The 19,563-nt window shown below is 34.1% G+C and overlaps 1 protein-coding gene and 1 long non-coding RNA gene across 2 annotated transcripts; both read right to left on the bottom strand.

Moving 5' to 3' along the window:
* Positions 1–9,923: 9,923 nt before the first annotated feature.
* LOC132638273 (uncharacterized) lies at positions 9,924–12,688 on the bottom strand. Its single transcript, XR_009581652.1, has 3 exons — positions 12,498–12,688; positions 11,839–11,889; positions 9,924–10,329 (listed from the first exon to the last, which is right to left on the bottom strand). It is a non-coding gene; the product is annotated as an uncharacterized LOC132638273 (long non-coding RNA).
* Positions 12,689–14,553: 1,865 nt separating this feature from the next.
* Positions 14,554–18,837, bottom strand: LOC132638272 (polyphenol oxidase E, chloroplastic-like). Its single transcript, XM_060355218.1, has 2 exons — positions 17,678–18,837; positions 14,554–15,286 (listed from the first exon to the last, which is right to left on the bottom strand). Exons 1-2 carry the CDS (start codon positions 18,835–18,837, stop codon positions 14,650–14,652), a joined length of 1,797 nt encoding a protein of 598 aa, XP_060211201.1. The 3' UTR covers positions 14,554–14,649.
* Positions 18,838–19,563: the final 726 nt, after the last annotated feature.

The following is a 19,563-nucleotide window of genomic DNA, read 5'->3' as shown; positions in this document are numbered from 1 at the left end:
TGGGCCGCGGCATCAGGCACGAAGTGGGTGAGCCTAGTCAACTCTGTCACCCACGTCTGACCATGAGGAGGCTCGTACCAAGTGTACAGTGGCTCTCTATAAACTCGCAGTCCAAAGAGGACCTTTACATCCTGAAGTGTAATCGTGGCCTCACCAGTGCGAAGATGGAAGGTATGTGTCTCTGGCCTCCACCGCTCAACCATGGCCGTGATGAGCGCCCAATCATGCTGTACCCGACCAACGATAGATGCCGCCCCGAAACAATATCTCCAACACACGAGGGTGTGGGGGGTGCTCACGTAAAAGAGCCCACGCTCTCTGCAGCCTACGGGGACGGAGCCTAGTAGATATCCCTATAGTACCGGCCCATAATAACTCTGACCTATGATTGTCTTGCAAAGACAATACCGATCTATCAGCGGGCCCTGGGTGAACAACGGGCCTCGGGTGATCATCTGGCCTAGGGGGAACATTCGGATCCATGAAAGAGTCCGGTCTATACAAACTAAATTAGACATTATTCTTGAAATGAAAGATAAATTATATTAACTAATCGAAATTTAGCAGTAATATTTGTTTGGAACTCTATTTTAAATATGTGATACATTTTTAGTTGACCAAATAGCCAACACAACTATGATAAAATTAAACTAAGAGAGTATATTCGTCGACCACATATTTTCCTATAAACTTTACATTTTTATCGTTAGCTTATGTATTTATGAAAAGAAGAACTTTAACTATTCTTTTTAAGATAATTTTTTTTATTTAACATATATATTCACGCTTTTAAAATTGTATAGATTAACATTTCATAATCGTTTACAACTTATTTGGATGGTTGTTACCTATTGTATTATATTATGTTGTTAGTTTAAATAAAATGTTTTCTTTGATTGCTACTTTAATTTTATTGTTATGTAACAACGAAAGGTTCTATTTTATGTAACCATTGATTTGGTCCTATACAATACAACACAATACGATAAATGTCAAAACAATACATAATAATCATCCAAACAAAGTGTTAACAATATAATAATTCATTACTAATCAACTTCTTTCAATTCATAAAGAATATTTAACAAATACTCAATTAACAAAATAATAATTCATTAACAATTCATAAATAATTAACCAAATTAACAACTCATAAACATATAACAAATTAACAATGCATAAACATTTAACAAATTAACAATTCATAAACATTTAACAAATAATGAATTAAACCAAAAAAAAAAAAGGAACAGTGGCCTAAGCCACTGCCCAGCCCGATCAAACCAAAAAAAAAATAATTTTTTTTTTGGAAATTAACGACGACTAAATGTTAAACATGCATGCAATATAATGTATATAACAAAAGTTCATAGTAGAAAACTTTAATCGAAGATTTTTTGTAGAGTTATTTTAATCAAGTTGTACGCCGCTTTTTCTCAAAATTCGAACTTAGAATCTTGCTCTTTGACTTGAATATACTGAGAATCTAAACTTTAAGGATGAAATTTAATAGAAAATGACGTTTTTATAAGACGTGGGGACCACCTTGGCTCCCCTCCAATGGCGTTTTGATTTATTTGTTTTGCCACTGAAGGGGACCAGTGGTGGAACCCGATAGGGTTATAGTGGAGTAATATAGCGCATTATTTTACTGCGCTATAGGAGAGAGACAAACTCCTATAACGCAGTAAAATAATGCGTTATAGGTGAGAGAAATTTTTGGATAGCGCAGTATTTTACTACGTTATATTATTTAATGTCTCCGTCTCCGTCAAGTGATATAGCGCAGTAAAATACTGCGCTAAAAGTATTTTGGTAATTTTTTTTTTGTTAAGGTATTTTAATTCAAAATATATTTTTTTTAGGGCATTTTGGTTTTGGACTCTATGTTAGGCCACCGGGAGAGAGAGAGAGAATGATATTCCTCAAGTAAAACAAAACGAGGTAGTTGAGATAAACTAAACTAAACTAAATCTGAAAGTGACTGAAAGGCGATACCCAGTGGTCGTTTGGTTTAAGGTATAACATGGGTTATGCCGGTACTAATTTTTATACCACGTTTGGTATAAGGTATAAATTTATCTCGGGATTATTTTATACCTTGTACCAAACGTGGTATAAAAATTAGTGCTGGAATAACTCAACTTATACCATCTTAACCCACTTATACTGGTACTATTTTATACCATCTTTCAGATGGTATAAAATAATACCAACAGATGGTATAAATTAGTCCCGGGATTGTAATCCCGGGACTATTTTGACCTCAAACCAAACGACCACTAATACAGATCAAATTTGAAGAACTGGCAACACCCGTATTAATTCTGTTTGTTTAAATTTAAAAAAAAAAGGGGATCCGAACTTCAGAAAAGAAATACAAAATTAGTTGGATATTCCAAATTAAAAACATGATTGATTAACCAAAATTATTATTTGACTTTGGCTGAAGTCATCACAGACCCTTGAACTTGTCCGCGAAATTCATTTGGATCCTCTAACTGCTATCATCTGAACCCTCCAAAATCATTTTTATCATGGCACTTGAATACAAAATTAATATGCAGCCAATCGCACAAAATGCGTACAATTCACACGCTAGAATAACAAATAAAAAGGAGACACGTGGATATTAACTTAAATAAATAATTTACCAACAAAAAAAACGTTGTTTCTCTTTCTTCATCAAAACAGATCCCCTTCCCCCCCCCCCCCCCCTCCTTCTTCCCTCCTAGCTCCAGTGAAGCGGAGCTTTTTCAACTCCCTCACTTTTTTCAATTTTCTCCCTTATGTTCAAATTTTTCTTTCTTTTTTCACTCAGTATCTCATCTCTTTGATTTTGGGAGAAAAGATTTTCTCCTCTTTATTGCTCACCGCTGCCCCCACCCACCCACGCCCCATTGCCCCCATTTTTGGTCACTGCGCCACCACCGAAGCTCACACACAGAGGCGGATCCAAAATTTACACTTTATGGGTTCAATCCTGAGATTCTTAGCATTAAACTTATTATATTTTTAAAGTTATAGGTTCATATCTACTCTTTATTATAATTTTAGTAATTTTTTACACATAAATTTATGTTCTGCATCGAAAGTTAGGGGTTCAATTAAACTCCCATCTAACATCTAGACACGCCTCTGCTCACACACAAATATATATATATATATATATATATATATATATATATATATATATATATATATATACACACACACTCTAGGTGAGTATGGCCGGTAACACAATACTCCCTCCGTCTCAATTTATGTATAACACCTTTTTCTAATAGTTGTAACTCCATTAGTGCCTTCCCGGATAACTAAAATCTTAAATTTGCTTTTAATTCTTATGTAGAAAGTCTCTAAGTTTTGTTCCATTTTATAAAATATTAGCATAATCAAAATATCCTACATTTTTTTTTCAAAATAGTTTTATCTAGAAATTTGTCTATTACAAATTAAAAATTGTGATTGTTATTGATATAATTCATCATAAAAAAAGTTCAAGAGTCCGCATCAATATTACATTAACATGTATTTTGGAATGCTGAAATACGAAAATTTATAATATCAAATAAAAAAATTAAAATAAAAAAGTGTGCACTTTTAAAATGAGATGCTTGTTAGCATTTTCTCCACGCAAATGAGTGTTATATTGTGGATTATGTATTTGTAATCTATTGTTTTTAGTTCGAGAAAATATCATGCATTAATTAAATACTGTTATATTTAATAATTAATACCAAGTTATAGTGGTTTCAGCTATTAGCACCAAATGGACCATATTAGTCTTTCAGATTTTCAGAGAGGTAATATCTTATATGATCACTCAACTAAGGGTAGTTTACTCAAAAAGTCATCCAACTTTATTTTCTAACCCAAAAATTACTTAAATATTGGTATTTCACTTGGACAATCATCGAACCTATTTAAGTGGGTTTTTTCATTAAATTTTGCTGACATGAAATTTTTATTTAAAGCCAATTTTTTCAGAAATAAAAAGATACTCATTTTAACTATTTTGTTAAGCCGCCCCACTTAACTCGACCCGCTAAAAATATATTGACCAAGAGCGGTTAGACTTGCATAAATTGAAAAAATATATAACGGAAAATCAATATCTTAATTGACCCATAGTAAGCTAGTTTACCTTTGAATTACAACATAATATAGACGTTTCTTTTGTCATTATGTGTTATCTAGTTTACCACTATATAAATAAGCCAACATAGATTGATTTCCATCAGCTTATCAAGATTAATAATGATAAATATGTAAGCATATTACTGAACCAAAGGTGATTATTTAACGTCAAAACGAAGAATGCGAGTTAATAATTCTTTTTATTATATTGATAGAATAATATATGTAAACTTGATTGACTCATTTTAGAGATACTTAAATACTCACATTAAAATTTATTTTAATTAACAAAATTTATTTTAAAGATACTAATTTTATAGTAAGTTAATAAGTTACGTTAAGGTATTTTAGAATTTAAAATAATAACACCTCTGTGTTTGTGGATAATGTTTTGCTATTTTATCAATTAGTTGCTTTATTATTTTTAAATGTAAAATGTTAATCTTAAAATTTTGTAAAAAAAAAAAAAAAAAAAAAACAAAGGGAAAAAAACTGAAAGCCCCATCTTGAATAATGGAGGTCATTAAAGAGTAATGATATAGGAGGAGTTTTTTTTAAAAAGTCCTTCAGTTCCTTAATGCCACGTAGCATAGAAAGTTATGGGCCTTGTGAAAGTGATGGATGATGAGATAAGCAAAATGGCAATTTAGTCAAGCAGAAAAATATCTGTACTGTAGCTATAGTACAATTCCCTTTAACCCAATCACTTTACTCCATTTTAAGGAAATTTACTAAAATAGCCTTGTAAGTGCCAGGCAGGCATGTTGAAACTATTATTTATATAATGCTTAAGTCATGGACAGATTTTTAAACTTGTTCTTAAAATTCATTTAGACTCTTCAACCCCACAAATGTGTATCAATTTAACACAAAATCATAAACCATTCAAAAAAAAGAGGCGTGTAACTCACACGCAAATGATGTGGCAGAAGGAAGAATGAAACAACGACATGTGACGTCTGGGCCCAAAGTAATTAATAGGTTTTGAATTAAAAAAAAATTAATATAAAACTTATTTAATTAATAAAAAAATTATTTCAGAAAGTAAAATTCTATTTTCTCACACCCCACTCTCATGTCCACGCAACCCCACCCTTCTTCCCCATCCCGCAGGCCATCTCCCTGGAAAACTCAAAACTCATCTCCCATCAACAATGGCAACTTCATCTAGACCCAGTAGGCCACCACCTTTTCAATGTCTGGCGGTGATTCTTTCTAACATAATGGCCGCCGGCCCGACGTCCGCCACCGCAACTACATCCCACCCAGCCCCACCCTTTATTTTTGGTTGTTTAGGGAGACAGAAGTGCGGGCAAAATTGGAAGATTTATTAATAAAATGTTAACTTCTCTGTCTGAACATGAAAATCACAACCCATAAACCAAGAAAAGGAGAAAAACATACACTGGGGTCTATCAAGAATTCAGTCAAACTGGTCTATCAAGAATTCAGTCAAACTTTCCTATTATAAAGACAAAATGATGGGTTAATTGGTTGCTAGCATCATCAAGAATTTGCCCTTTTTTTTCTTGCTGTTTTTGCCGACTCAATTGGGCTAAAGAATGACAGTAAACAACAAGAAAGCCAGCTAACACTCCAACCCCCCTTAGCTTCACACTCACACGGTAACAAAAAAACACTTCTCTTTTCCCCTCTTTTTACGTTAATAGGAAAGAATTATTGAATCTTTTTCTTTTTTCGCATAACCGTCTTCAGGACAATATTTTTGGCTGTTTAGGGAGAGAAAAGTGTGGGCAAAATTGGAAGTTAAGAAGCAAATAAAACGGAAAGAAAAAAGCGGCGACAATGACGGGACGGCGGCGGGTGGAATCCGGTCAGATCGGGGAGGGTGGGCTGGGCTTTCAGTTTTTTTTTTTTTTCTGGGTTTGAAATGTTTTTTTTAATTAGTTAAATAATTTTAAAATAGGTTTTTTCTTAAAATTATATTTTTAATGATTAAAAATTTGGCATTTCACGCCCCTTTAGAGGAGTGTAATGCACGCACTGTGCATTGTGTTCAAGTGGCACAGTAAAAGTGATTTCGGAGGATTCAGATGGTAGGAGTCTCAGTTGGGGGATCTAAATGAATTTTACGGATAAGTTCGAGGGTATGTCGATGACTTAAGCCTTTATATAATATAGAAATATTAATTACATGCATCATGCATCTATATGACGTCTCATGTGTTTTAATTATGTCCAAACATTTTCATTCAGTAAAAATGTTTAATTTCTGACTTTGAGCAATGGAAAAATATCAAGATAGTTAAAAGAAGATATACCAAAGAAAACCTCATAACATACTTAAAGTTTGAATGACTATATTATTTTATTCTTATAACTTGAAATATTAAGTCGAGTATTTTTATTTTACTATTAAGATGCGAAAAATATTAATTTGAACAAGAATTTTGGCGTATCGAAAAATTGTGTCCAGATAATGAATTTTGTAATTTATATATGGGTTAAGGGGTCTTATGTCTAAAAAGGAAATATTTTACTTTATTGAAAACAAGAACATAGTTTAATGACCTTATTGTCCAAATAAAATCAAAAGTTACTTTAGTGAGACTTTTCTACAAGTTCAATGACCATTTGAAGAATTGACTTAGTTTTGCTCTATAACACTAATCTCCCTTGTGGTTTACGATATTATGCTTATCTCTCGTTGTTTGAATTTTCGTGACAATTCTTTTATTTTATTTATCATTGATTGAAATTTTTATAATTTGACTGATCTACCCTTACTACTTTTCATTAATGTTATGAATATTTTCTTTAATAAATATATTCATCGGAAATTCCTTCCTACTTAGAAAACAAAAGGTTCCGTTCCATGTTAATTAGAGGAAGTATTTCCTTTTACTTTTTCATCGCTACTGTGACATTCTTGACTTTCATCATTAATTAATAGTCTTTTTTTTTTCTCTCTCAAGCATTGGAAAATGACTGTTCTTTGTTACTGTAGCTTTACATTTACCCTCTCCCTTCACTTTTACTTGTCCAATATAAACTTTGCACACCCCTTGAGAAATAATAAATGAAGTGTATATTTTATCATGATACCCATATTAATTGGTGTATAATTGTATTAGATTTGGAAAATGATTTGGAATGAGCAATTAATGCTAAGGGTAAAATAGGAAAAATAAATTATTTTTCTCTTGATATGTGAAAGTTGACACATAAAGTGAAAATCTAGTTTTGAAATAGTAAATAAGTAAAAATGAACGGAGGGAGTAGAAAATAAGAAGCCTTCTCTATGGCTTTCCCTTTATCAAAATTTGTCACCGAATTTCTTTCCGGCGATGTGACATTTTCCCATCAATACCTCCCGAGATGGCGAAAATGAACTCCCCATAGAGGGGAAGCTAGCTAATGTATATACGGCTTTTATTTTAAACAAAAAATTTGTTAAACAAAGGAGTGCATTAGTAACGGTTGATTAGTTAAATTACAATTTTTCCAATTAATGATAAATAAAAGAAAAGAATCAGTACATGAAAATACAAAATAAGGGAGATAAGTGCAATATCATAAATCATAAGGGAGGTTCGTGTTATAAAGCAAAATCTGAGGGGAGGTCTCTGATATTATGCTAACTTTTATGTCATGTTAAATTTACTTATAGGAAATGTTAAAGACTTCTTAAAAGTTTGTTCAATTATTTAAAGATGAGAGTAATTTTGAGGAAAAAAGTAATACCTTCTTTATTTTTTAAAACATCACCTATTTTGGATTAAATTAAAAAAGGTTAAAGTATCGACGAAGACAGTAATTAACGACCACCAAAATATTGGCGAAATTTATCTTCCAAAGTTGGAAGCACAAACTTACATTCAAGTAATTAATAGCCTGTTTGGCCAAACTTATTTTTCGTCCAAAAATACTTATTTTTTTAATAAGTGCTTATTTTAAAAAAAGTGAATTGTTTGGTCAAGCTTTTGGGAGAAAATAAGTACTTTTGGAGAGTAGCAGAAGCAGTTTTTCAGAAGCTAAAAAAAATAGCTTTTGCCCAAAAGCACTTTTTTGAAAAGTACTTTTGAGAAAAATATACATAGAAGCACTTTTTAAAAGTTTGGCCAAACACTAATTGCTGTTCAAAAGTACTTTTTAAATTAATTGGCCAAACACAAACTGCTTTTAGCTAAAAGTACTTTTGAAAAAAGTACTTTTTAAAATAAGTTATTTTTAGAAGCTTGGCCAAACAAGTTATAACTCCTCGTTTCAGTCCATGTACGTTGCCAACCTCCTGTACTTTTGTCCTTATTATCATCAATATTTCATGACCCAAATTTAGGACATTATTGGCGCATAGAACTTTACAATCGTCCTAGCAAGCTTAATTAGTTAATCCTTGCAAATTTCGGTAAAAATTTCTTTATTAGCGAGCACAGTTGCACTTATTACCTGTCACAAATTCTCTTACAAATACACATGCTAAATCAAAAAGTTCTTCATATCGACTCATAAGCATTCACCTAAAACATTTCAATATTACTATAACCAATTTAGATAAATGAATACTCAGTACTTCAATTCTCTACATTCTTAACTGAAGCAAAATCAATCTTTGGAAAGGTAACTTAATTGAGTGTCACGAGAGAGAAAATTGACGGCTTGAATGGAAAAAGAAATGAAGTTAGGACTGAAGGATATTTATGGTTGATATTCAGGGGGTTCAAAATGCAATCAAAGTAGAGGACTAAAATATTATTATAAGGGAAGGGTAGGTTGTTTTTGCCAATTGCCAAACAGACAGATATTCTAAAAATAGTAATATAATTAACGGGCTGGGCTGGAGCTTGAATATGGATCGAGACGGGCAGGATTCATTTTTTTTGCGCGGATCCCCTTCAATGGCGCTGGTTTTTAATTTTTATCCCTCAAATTGCTGATCTTTAATTTTTGTCCTTCGCCTAAAAAATTGGCTAAAAATACCTAAGGTTCTGGGTTAGAACCCCAACTCTGTAAGATAAGGTTTCGCGAAAATTATATCTTAAGGCAAATTATGCCTTAAGGCATAACTTCTGTAGTTCTAAGTTATGCCTAACCCAGACCTCGGGATATTTTCGGTCAACTTTTTAGGCGAAGGTTGAAAATTAAAAAATTTCAATTTAATGAGCAAAATTAAAGACCACCCCAAAATAGGGCAATCGTCCGAATTGGCCGGCAGGATTTGGTTAAAAAAAAAGAAATGGGCCACCCTACTAATTGAGCACAGGCTTAGCCCGTTTAATATAGTGGGCCGATCAGACCATTAATGTATTGGGCTGGATCGAACATGGATCAGCTTGGCCCAGTTGGCATGTTTACATTCCTACTATCATTTAATCTGACAAATTAAGTTTGATTTAAGATGTGTGCTTCTCGTCACCTCATGTTGAAAATTTGTTTTATTAATTGCTCATAAAATTATAGTACCTCCAAATATAAAGTAACAATACAAATTTAACATAACATGAGTAAGTAAATGATGAAATGGTTAATAATTTTGATAAATTTGTAAATTATTCACAAGTAAATTGTTCAAAAGTGCTTAATTCAATTAATTAAAGGTCTAATATGCTTAATCAAATATGATAAGGCCTGAAAGCAGAATTTACCAGTCACTTAGGAATCAAATGTGTTATTGACCCTTATTAATATCTCTTTCCGAAATTAATGTGTAGCTTAATCCTTTTTTTTTTTAATTAAATACCACTAAGCATACTTAGTGGGGTTTTTATTAATAAAATTCAAAAAAAGAAAGTACAGAAACATGTGTAGCTCAATCAGTTGTTGTCACGACCCAACTAGGGGCCGTGACGAGTACCTGATACTTGTACCGAGCACCCCTTATCTATCGTTTTACCTTTACTTCTCAGCGGGCCGTAGGAACTGTGCCATATATTTTTTTTTCGTTACTGAACATTAACATTAGTAGCATCATCGTAAACATAGACTAGTAAACTTTGCTATCACGTTATACGACGACGTGAACATTCCAAAATACAACACATCTAACTGTACATATCTGTCTACGAGCCTCTAAACAAAGTGCATATATACATAGGAAGGGCCGGGTTCTGCCGTGCCCGATTATATACACAAAAGTAGTACCAATAGGTTGAAGCTCCGGATCAACTGGAGCACTCTCAAGGAACAGCTGGTGAAGCTCCTAGGGATTAAACCCGTCTGTCTGTTGACCTGCGCGGCATGAAACGCAGCGTCCACAAGAAGGGACGTCAGTACGAATAGTGTACCGAGTATGTAAGGCATAAAAGATAATACAAGCAGGAACATAGAGTACGATTAACAATATCATGAGGTCGTAGGACATATAATGAGGCTAGAAAGTGACCTGTACGTAGGAACGCCTCTTTCAGGCCGGATACCGTGCATGCTTATCTCTCCCTTTTTAAAACGTTCCTTTTTCATAGGCATAGAAAATAAGGTTTATATCATGTCGCGTTTTATCATATTATATCCTATCATCTCATAGCGTGTCGTATCATATCATGTCGTAGCATATCATATCATAGTATATTATGTCATAGCGTATCATGTCATAGCATAGCGTGTCATAGCGTATCATATCATAGCATAGCATGTCATAGCGTATCATATCATAACATAGCATGTCATAGCGTATCAGGTCATAGCATAGCATGTCATGTCATAGCATAGCACCGAGCAATGTCGGCTCGCCCACATAGCGCCGAAATACCGGCTCGCCCATATATCCCGCGTCCGGGCATCCCGCGTCCAAGATGATAAGCCAGCTGACCAGGTGGCAATGAAACATGTTTCCCTTCCCATTCCCCCATGTATCCCTTCCCCCCATCCCATGTTCATATACATATCTTATATACATATACATATTTTATATACATTTACATAACTTATATACATATATCATATAGGCATGCAAGAGAGCCCAAAGAAAAATCATGTAGCCATCGGAGTGACGTAAGTTCGGTGAACTCCGATTACATTATGGAACAATCGTGATCGCTTTGTCTCTCCTTGAAGGAACAAGTATTTTAAGGCGAGACTACCAACGGAGAATAGCATTAGAAGTAAACATAGAATGAAATCATGGGCATCATAGACGTCAACTCATAGGCTTTGGAATCCTTAGGAAATAGTGTCACAGCTAGGAAATAGAAATAAGGTTCAAGAACTAGTTTATCACCCTCAAGTTCACATTGAATCCTTAGCTTAAAAATCTTAGTCATGGAATCATTCCGGTCATATTTGTCATGGGCATATTCTCTTTTCTAACATCGTCGTTATCATTATCGTCATAGAAGTATTCTCGTTAGAGTAGTTATAGTACTTGTCATTTGGTAACGAAATTAGGATCAAAGGTTTTCTTTGGATTCGATCCTCAAAGTAAGTCAAACAGAACTATAAGGAAAATCCGAGAGCAATGGGGCCCACCTCGGGCCGAATGAGGTAGCGTATACGATTTGCATATGTTACATGTCATGACGTTACTTGTGAGGGTTTTAGGGTAGTCGGGTCCCATTTATGCAAGTTCTAGGGGTTTAGGAGGTTTTTCCAACATTTCGCACACTTTCTAGTTCAATTCTACTAAATGAAAAAGGGGAAACTTTAGGTGCGGATTCCGGGGAATAGAATTGTCCCCGAGGCTCGTACCCAACTTATTACGTCTAAGACATGCCATAGAAAGAAGGGTGAAGCCTTACATACCTTTTCCGCTTCATACACGTCTCCAAAATCAAGTTTCAAATTCGCCAAAATCTACAATTTGGTCACAATTACCAAATGTTAATTGTAAGGCTTTAAGATTTCAATCTTAACCAATACTTGTCTACAAAAATTTGGGCAGCATCTCCCCTATAAATACAACATCCCCGAGATTTAACTCGGCTCAAATATCAACAACCATACCAACAACAATATCAAAACAACCCCCAACTATAACATAACGATGCCCGAAATTCTAATGAACACTTACAATACACCAAGCAGCCCATATACACTTCTTATACCTTATTTCATGCAATATTTTCAGCAAATTTCAGGGAAATACAACAGCAGCCACACGACACCACATCATCTACTCATATGCAAGAAAACCACATTATTATCTCTATAATCCTTACAACAACCCACAACAATTTTAACTCCAACTCTAACCATTAAATTCCTTCATTCTCCTCACATAATCTTTGATTATAACAACCAAAATATTAATTCAAATCAGTCCATCAATTTCAATTAAAACAGCCCCTAATCCATAAATATCAACAAAACAACAAACGAGTTTATAATGTTGTTTTCTCCGTTCTAATTCGTTAAAACTCTAAATAAACACTTTAATAAAATAAAATGAATCTTATAAATACCTTAGCAGCAGCTCCACCACGAAAATTTCATCCCCCAAGATCAATATTTAGCTCAAATTGAAGGCAACGCAACGTACAACGTTTTTCTCTTCATGAGCTTCGCGATTCGGGGCTTAGATTTTGGTCAAAATTGATTTTTCTCTAAGTTTCTCCTCTCTTTCTCTCTCTAGAATGTTCTAAATGTTTATGGGTGTGTTTTGGTCTGAAATGTGGAGAGAAGACCGAAAATTTTCATTAAATGACAATAGAAATGGGCCTGACCCGATTTGAAGTCGGGTTGGGCCGAATTCACTGTTCATCTCGACCTTTATGCCTTAAAATGTTCATATTTCCTTGTACCGACGTCACCTGGGAACCCACGACCTATGGTTGGAAAGCTAATTCAATTATCTACAACTTCTATTTCTTGGTATTTTTCCAAATTCCAAACTTATAATACCGTTTTTGCCCCTAAAAGTCAGATCACCCGAAAACGTTTTCTTAAAAATATTCGTTTGGAAGACTTCCACTTTGATTTGGCCCAAGGGTCCTTCTTGAGTTGTGTTTAACTTCACATATGTGATTCATATGACTTTTCAGATGTCCCAAAAAAAATCTCGATGTGTGGGCCCCACTTCAGCAAATAATCTGACGTTCAAAACTACGGGATATAACAGTTGTACTAATAGTTAGATTACTCATATTGTTTTCAAGGTTACTCAAAATTACTTTTAATAACATTATTGAGGACTGAGGAATATATGCAACACAACTCAGACCTGGAAGGGTTGACTGAGTTGATTGAGTGAGTGGTTTCTTACGTGGGAGACCTGAGATCGATTTCCCTCACCAACAGTCTTCTAAGTCAGAGCTCGTCGCACCGGGCTTGCCTAGTGTGGTTTACATCTCCTGTTTGGTTTGCGAGTTATTGCATAGTGAGCAGGTTACCCAGTGTGCCCCCGAAAGATAGTGGTTGCGGGTTTCCTGAGATATCCAAAAAAAAAAAAAAAACCTTTATTAATAATACGGAAAAGGCTCATAAATACCCTTCACCTATTGAAAAAGGCTCATAAATACCCTCCTTCCACCTTTTGGTCTAAAAATACCCTTCCATCCACCTTTTAGGTCTAAAAATACCCTTAAGGTTTGTTTTTGGCTCAAATATACCCCTCAAACTAACAAGTTAAAATTAACTCTTTTAAAAAGCCAAATGGCAATTTGTAATTGGTCAATAATAAAATTCCGTAATTTAAAAAAAAAATCCAGATTTTAAAAAAAATTGCCAATAATAAATTGCCAGTAATTTAAAATTCCAGATTTAAAAAAAAAATTGCCAATAATAAAATTCCGTAATTTACATATTTTTTTTAAAAAAAATTGTGTGGAAACTTAAAAATTAAAAACTAAAAAATTTAAAAATATGAACGAAACTGATTTTTTTTTTTTGCATTTCGTGAATTAATCAACGAAATATGTTTTTTTTTTGCATTTCGTGAATAAAAAAACGAAATAGGAAATTATAATTTTTTTTTTTTTTGCATTTCGTGTATTAAAAAACGAAATAGGATAAAAAAAAAATTATTTTCGTTCATATAAAAACGAAATTGGAAAAAATATATTTTCCAATTTTGTTTTTATATGAACAAAATTAATTTTTTTATCCTATTTCATTTTTTAATACACGAAATGCAAAAAAAAATTATAATTTCCTATTTCGTTTTTTTATTCACAAAATGCAAAAAAAAAAAAAAAAAATTCGTTGATTAATTCACGAAATGCAAAAAAAAAAAAATCAGTTTTGTTCATATTTTTTAATTTTTAAATTAAATAATATATGTGTCCAATCACAAAATGCCATTTGGCTTTTTAAAAGAGTTAACTTTAACTTTGTTAGTTTGAGGGGTATATTTGAGCCAAAAACAAACCTTAAGGGTATTTTTAGATCAAAAGGTGGAAGAAGGGTATTTATGAGCCTTTTTCAATAGGTGAAGGGTATTTATGAGCCTTTTCCGTTAATAATAAAACGAAAAACCAGTAAATGGGCTAAAGTGCTTTCTTTTTTAAAGAAAAAAACAAAAGGAACACAATTAGACAAACAACTAAAGCAGAAAAGAGAATAATACATAGTATGTACAATGCAAATAGGAGCATACATAATAATGCTGAGCGAACTTCAATTTGCACAAGCAAGGGTGCTAATTTCCACACTTCCAATAGTAATCTCTTTGCCTCCAGAATGTGGTACAAGAACAACCACAATCTCTTCCTCATCTTCAAGTCCCAAATCCTCTAAAATCTCAGTAATTGCCAAACTCATAGTAGCTGGAGTACTAGTACTTGTGGTTGTTGTGTTCTGCCCACCACCACCCGCGCCATCATGCATATGCGGCAAGTTTGCAAAGCTACCAACATATTCAGCCCTGTCGAGAACTTTTGCCTTCACGCCTTCGTCCTCGTTGATGAAAACATCGAACCTTATGCATTCATTTTCGTCGAATTTCATGTTGTTAAAGACAAGAAGCTCTTCTTCGATGTTCTTATCTTCCTTAGTCCTTGAGATTTTGGGCCTTTGGATGGAAAATGGCAATGTTTTGTTCAATTTAGAGGGGAAGATTTTTGTGGCTGGTTTCACATTCTTGGCATTCTTCTTGACCTTTTGCTTACGTCGAACTGGCCTGAAGTTTCTCCATGGAATAGGCACGTCTTCGTATTTGTATCCTAATTTCTCGTTGTTTATGCAATCTTGGACCGTCACTTTGACAAGGGTGCGGTTTTCGTCATAGAACAAGAAGGCACTATCTAGCCAATCCCTGTGGTTGAGGCAAAATATAATTAAACAATTAAAAGTGTGATTTCTAACCAATTTGATTTTTAGATAAATGATTGTACACCTCAATAATATAATATTAGAGAAGGCAAGTGTTAAGGATGGTAATAATATAATATTAGAGAAGGCAAGTGTTAAGGATCGGAAACTCCGGTAGTGCTAATTTAGCCTAACAACATTGTAATGACAATTAAAAAAAAAACAATGCAAGTTGATAATGACAACAAATAAAGCAGATAAAGGAGGGAAAACATAGGCTCCAAATTGGGTAAAAATAAAAATAAAAATAAAAATACGAAAATAATCTCCTCCACATGAACCAAACTTTGACTCCAAGAAACTTCTCACCCAAGTTCCAATTGGCACGTGCCTATTTCTAAATTAGGATGTCCAGCCATGCTTTTTGTAGCCAAAAGATATGGCCACATTACAAATCTCCAGTTTGATCTAATTTTGGCTGATATAGTAAATTTGCTTCATCCTCTCCGCAAAAGTTTTTATGAGCTAAATCAATCTTTACAAATGTCAATCAAGTTCAAGCTGCCAATTGGAAGAGGCTTCGTGAACATGTCAGCAGGGGTTGTCTCTAGTGTTGATCTTCTTAACAAAGATTTTTTCTTTAGGAATGATTTCTCTGATGAAGTGATACTTGATATCAATGTGCTTCGTTATATTTAGTCAAGTGAATGACACTTTGACTATCACAGAAAATGGTAATACCACCTTGGTGTAAATTAAGTTCAGCAAATAGACCCTTCATCCATAAGACTTCTTTGATTGCCTCAGTCACTGCCTTATATTCTACTTCGATAGTAGATATAAAGCTACGACATATTATAATGAAGCTATCCAACTGATAGAACAACCATGAATGCAAAAAACATAGTCTTTTAGTGATCTTTTTTGGTCCAGATCACTTGCATAATTAGAGTCTACAAAATCAATCAATGTATTAGTATTTCTCCCAAACTCCAAACATAATGTGTTTGAAGTATCTCACTAGTATATTAGAATCCATTTCACAGCCTGCCTATGTGTTTTACCTGTATTATAAGCCATATACCGATTTACAACGCTAACCGCTTGTGAAATGTCTGGATGTGCGTAAACCATTGCATACATTAAACTACTGACTGCACTAGAATATGGTACCTATGTCATATACCTCTCTTCTTTCTCTGACTGTGGTGATTGAGCATTGATAACTTAAATTGAGCAACAAGAGGGCTACTCACTTATTTAACATCTTTCATGACAAACTTCTCCAAGACCTTCTCCAAATATATCTTCTGGGTCAGCAATAATCTGTTGGCTCATCGATCTCTTTTAACCGCTGATACCAATTTGTTAGGATCGGGAACTCAGGTAATGCGGAATTTAGCCAAATAACGTTATAATGACAATTACAAAGACAATGCAATTCGATAGTAACGACAAATAAAGCAGATAAAGAGCACAAATTTAACGTGGTTCAGTCAGTGTGACCTACGTCCACAAGCGGAGAGAAACAATCTCACTATACCAACAAGATTAGAGTAAATTCTCTAATTATCCCAAACGTTTCCCAAGAGAATAACCTCACAAAATCACTCCAAAAAAAAGGATTCACACAAATATTTCCCAACACCCACTCTCTTATAAAATACTCTAAAAGTGAGAAAAAGAGAAGAGCTAGATGAGAAGCTCTTGAATTTTTGGAGTGTTTCAAATGAGAAGAAATGATCTCCTTTTATAGGAGCAAAACATAGGCTCCAAGTTGGGTAAAAATCAAAAGGGAAATGACCAAAATAATCTCCTCCACGTGAACCAAACTTTGGCTCCAAGAAACTTTCTCAAGACAAGTTTCGATTGGTACATGCCTATTTCTAAAATAGTATGATAGCCATGCTTCTGATCAATGTAGCCAAAAGTTGGCCGCATTAGAAAAGATGGCCTCATTACAGCAAGAAATCTTTACATCAAATCTCACCGCCACTCAAAAAGTATAATAAATGTTTTGAAGCGTCATTTACATCCATGAAAAAAGAACCCCCGACATATGAGGAGGGTATTTTTTTCCTTCAAAGAATTAGAAAGTGTGTTCTCTCTAACATTTTAATTAGATTTTTAATAATACTTCACCCGTCCCACTTTACGTAAGACGACTAAGGTCAAATTATCTAATTTTCGGTGTGAATTAAGACACGGAATCTTAAAATTATTTGAAATAAAAGTTACATATTTTAAAAAGTATGTACAAAAAGTATTATAAATCGCAATAAATAACAATTCAAAATATTTTAAAAAATATTTTTTTAAAATGGAGGTCAAACAATAACTCCTTTTACTCTCAAATCAGCAAATGTGTCGGATAAAGTGGGAATAGAGGGAGTACCTGTCCGTAAAGTCACGGCGTTTGCTTCCTAAAGTCTTCCAAATCGTCCACATCCTGTCAATATTAGCATGATGGGCATAGAAGATGGGATCTCGAGCAGCTGAATAGAAAGTTCCCATGTTCTCTCTAAACTTATTATTTGGATTACCCACCCATCGATGCACAGAATTGTGTGGGATATACTCAATAGTACCCATACCGCAAATAGGTTGTTCTCCACCTCGTATAGGGTTTCCGAAAAATAGCTGAGGACAAGGGGCATTCGTGAGCATTTGACGATACATCATGGTGAGATTATTGTTGATTTTTTGTTCATCGGAAGCATCAACGTCTATGGTAGTGAACCCTAAGTCGATGACATTAGGAGGCAAATGGTTTTGGTTGCGATTTGGATCGTACAATGGTGAATTAACAACATTGTACAAAGATGGCATTTGCATGCCAACTTGACTATCATAGTTCCAAAATGGCAAAGCAAATGTGTCATCATCAATTAATGAACCAAGAATTCTTTCAAAGAAGTACAAGTACCATCTATGGAAAGGGAAAAATAGCCATGAGCAGTGAACTTGCAATGGTACACCTGGAAACCCTAATTCCTCGTAACAAGTGTTGCAATAAGCACAATGGATATTTGCTTGTTGCATGAAGTTCAATGGATCATCTTCGTCCAATGATTTCATTCTTTGAATAGCAGTGGAGTATTTGTCTATGTAGTCTTGAGTCACATTATGTGCAGCTGGTCTTATTTTGACTTTAGACACATTAGGAAGTTTGTAAGTAGGGATATTACTAAGGTCTTTAGGGAGTGGTGGACAACAAGTGAAGGGTACATTTGAACCATCAGGAAGACTAGCTGTGCTACATGTTGAAAGGTCAGGGGGTGGTACTGGTTGCCCTAAGGCAAATGGCTTGTTGGCTACACCAATAAAATTTGTGAGCCCTCCTAGACCAAGGAGAACACTTCTCCTGTCAAGTAATTTCCCCGGAAAATATTTTCCTTCATCGTCATGATTGATAATGCTATTATTTATTTTGCAATTCACCTTATAATAGTTATCGATAGGTTTTGCACGGATGAAAATTGGGGATGGTTTATAAGAAAATTTGGAGGGGTAGGAAATGGTAGTGCATGAAGTTACAAGAAAAGTAGAAGCCATAACTCTACATATGTTGATTGTCTTGTTCATTGAGCTTTGTATAGTAGGATTCGGATTAAAATGCGGAAGAAGCAAAGTAACCGGGAAGTTACTGTTAATTTCTCATCAGTGTTTAATAATATAATGACTTTGACTTGTCAAGTCATTTTTTACACGTGTTGACGTGATATCCACATGGTTTTGCCTTCACACTTTGAATTTATCTACGCATACACTACAAAAAGTAGACAATATTAATACTCCTATATGGTAACTTTGCTTTATGATTGGAACATCGCCCACTTGACATAGAAAATTTGTTGCTTATCAAAAAGTTGGAAATTAGGAATTTGTGTAAGAATATATCGCGGGGCAAGAAAAACATTGCGTACCTTTTAGCGTAGCGGAAGATCGTTGAACTCACCACGAAAAATTACCCAAGTCGAACTTCAATTCACTAGGAAACGAAGTTAATTACCACAAACTAGATGTCTTTACTTGTGTGTGTTTATATATGGAGAATAAGAGAAGAATTTTCTCCATACAAGAAGGAAGAGAAAGCATCATTCTTAAGAGAAGAAGTTCCAAGATTTTTTTTTTTTTTTACATAGACTATGCACGTAAATATAGTAATGCTGAAGTTATTTGATTGGGTAACCTCCTTTTAACTTCCCAAGTAGCTTCTCCAAATTATCCAAATTACAAATGGGTCGAGTCCGTCCACATGGGCTACCCCCGATCCAAACA

Source organism: Lycium barbarum, chromosome 4, assembly GCF_019175385.1.
Source record: "Lycium barbarum isolate Lr01 chromosome 4, ASM1917538v2, whole genome shotgun sequence".
NCBI lineage: Eukaryota > Viridiplantae > Streptophyta > Magnoliopsida > Solanales > Solanaceae > Lycium > Lycium barbarum.
Note: the sequence above shows the minus strand (reverse complement) of the source record. Positions and strands in the feature narration are given on the sequence as shown.

Coding starts and splice junctions, on each gene's coding strand:
- LOC132638272 (XM_060355218.1), bottom strand. CDS start 18,837: ATGGCTTCTACTTTTCTTGTAACTTCATGCACTACCATTTCCTACCCC. Junction 15,287..17,677: donor CGCCGTGACTTTACGGACAG/GTACTCCCTCTA, acceptor CCTCAACCACAG/GGATTGGCTAGATAGTGCCT.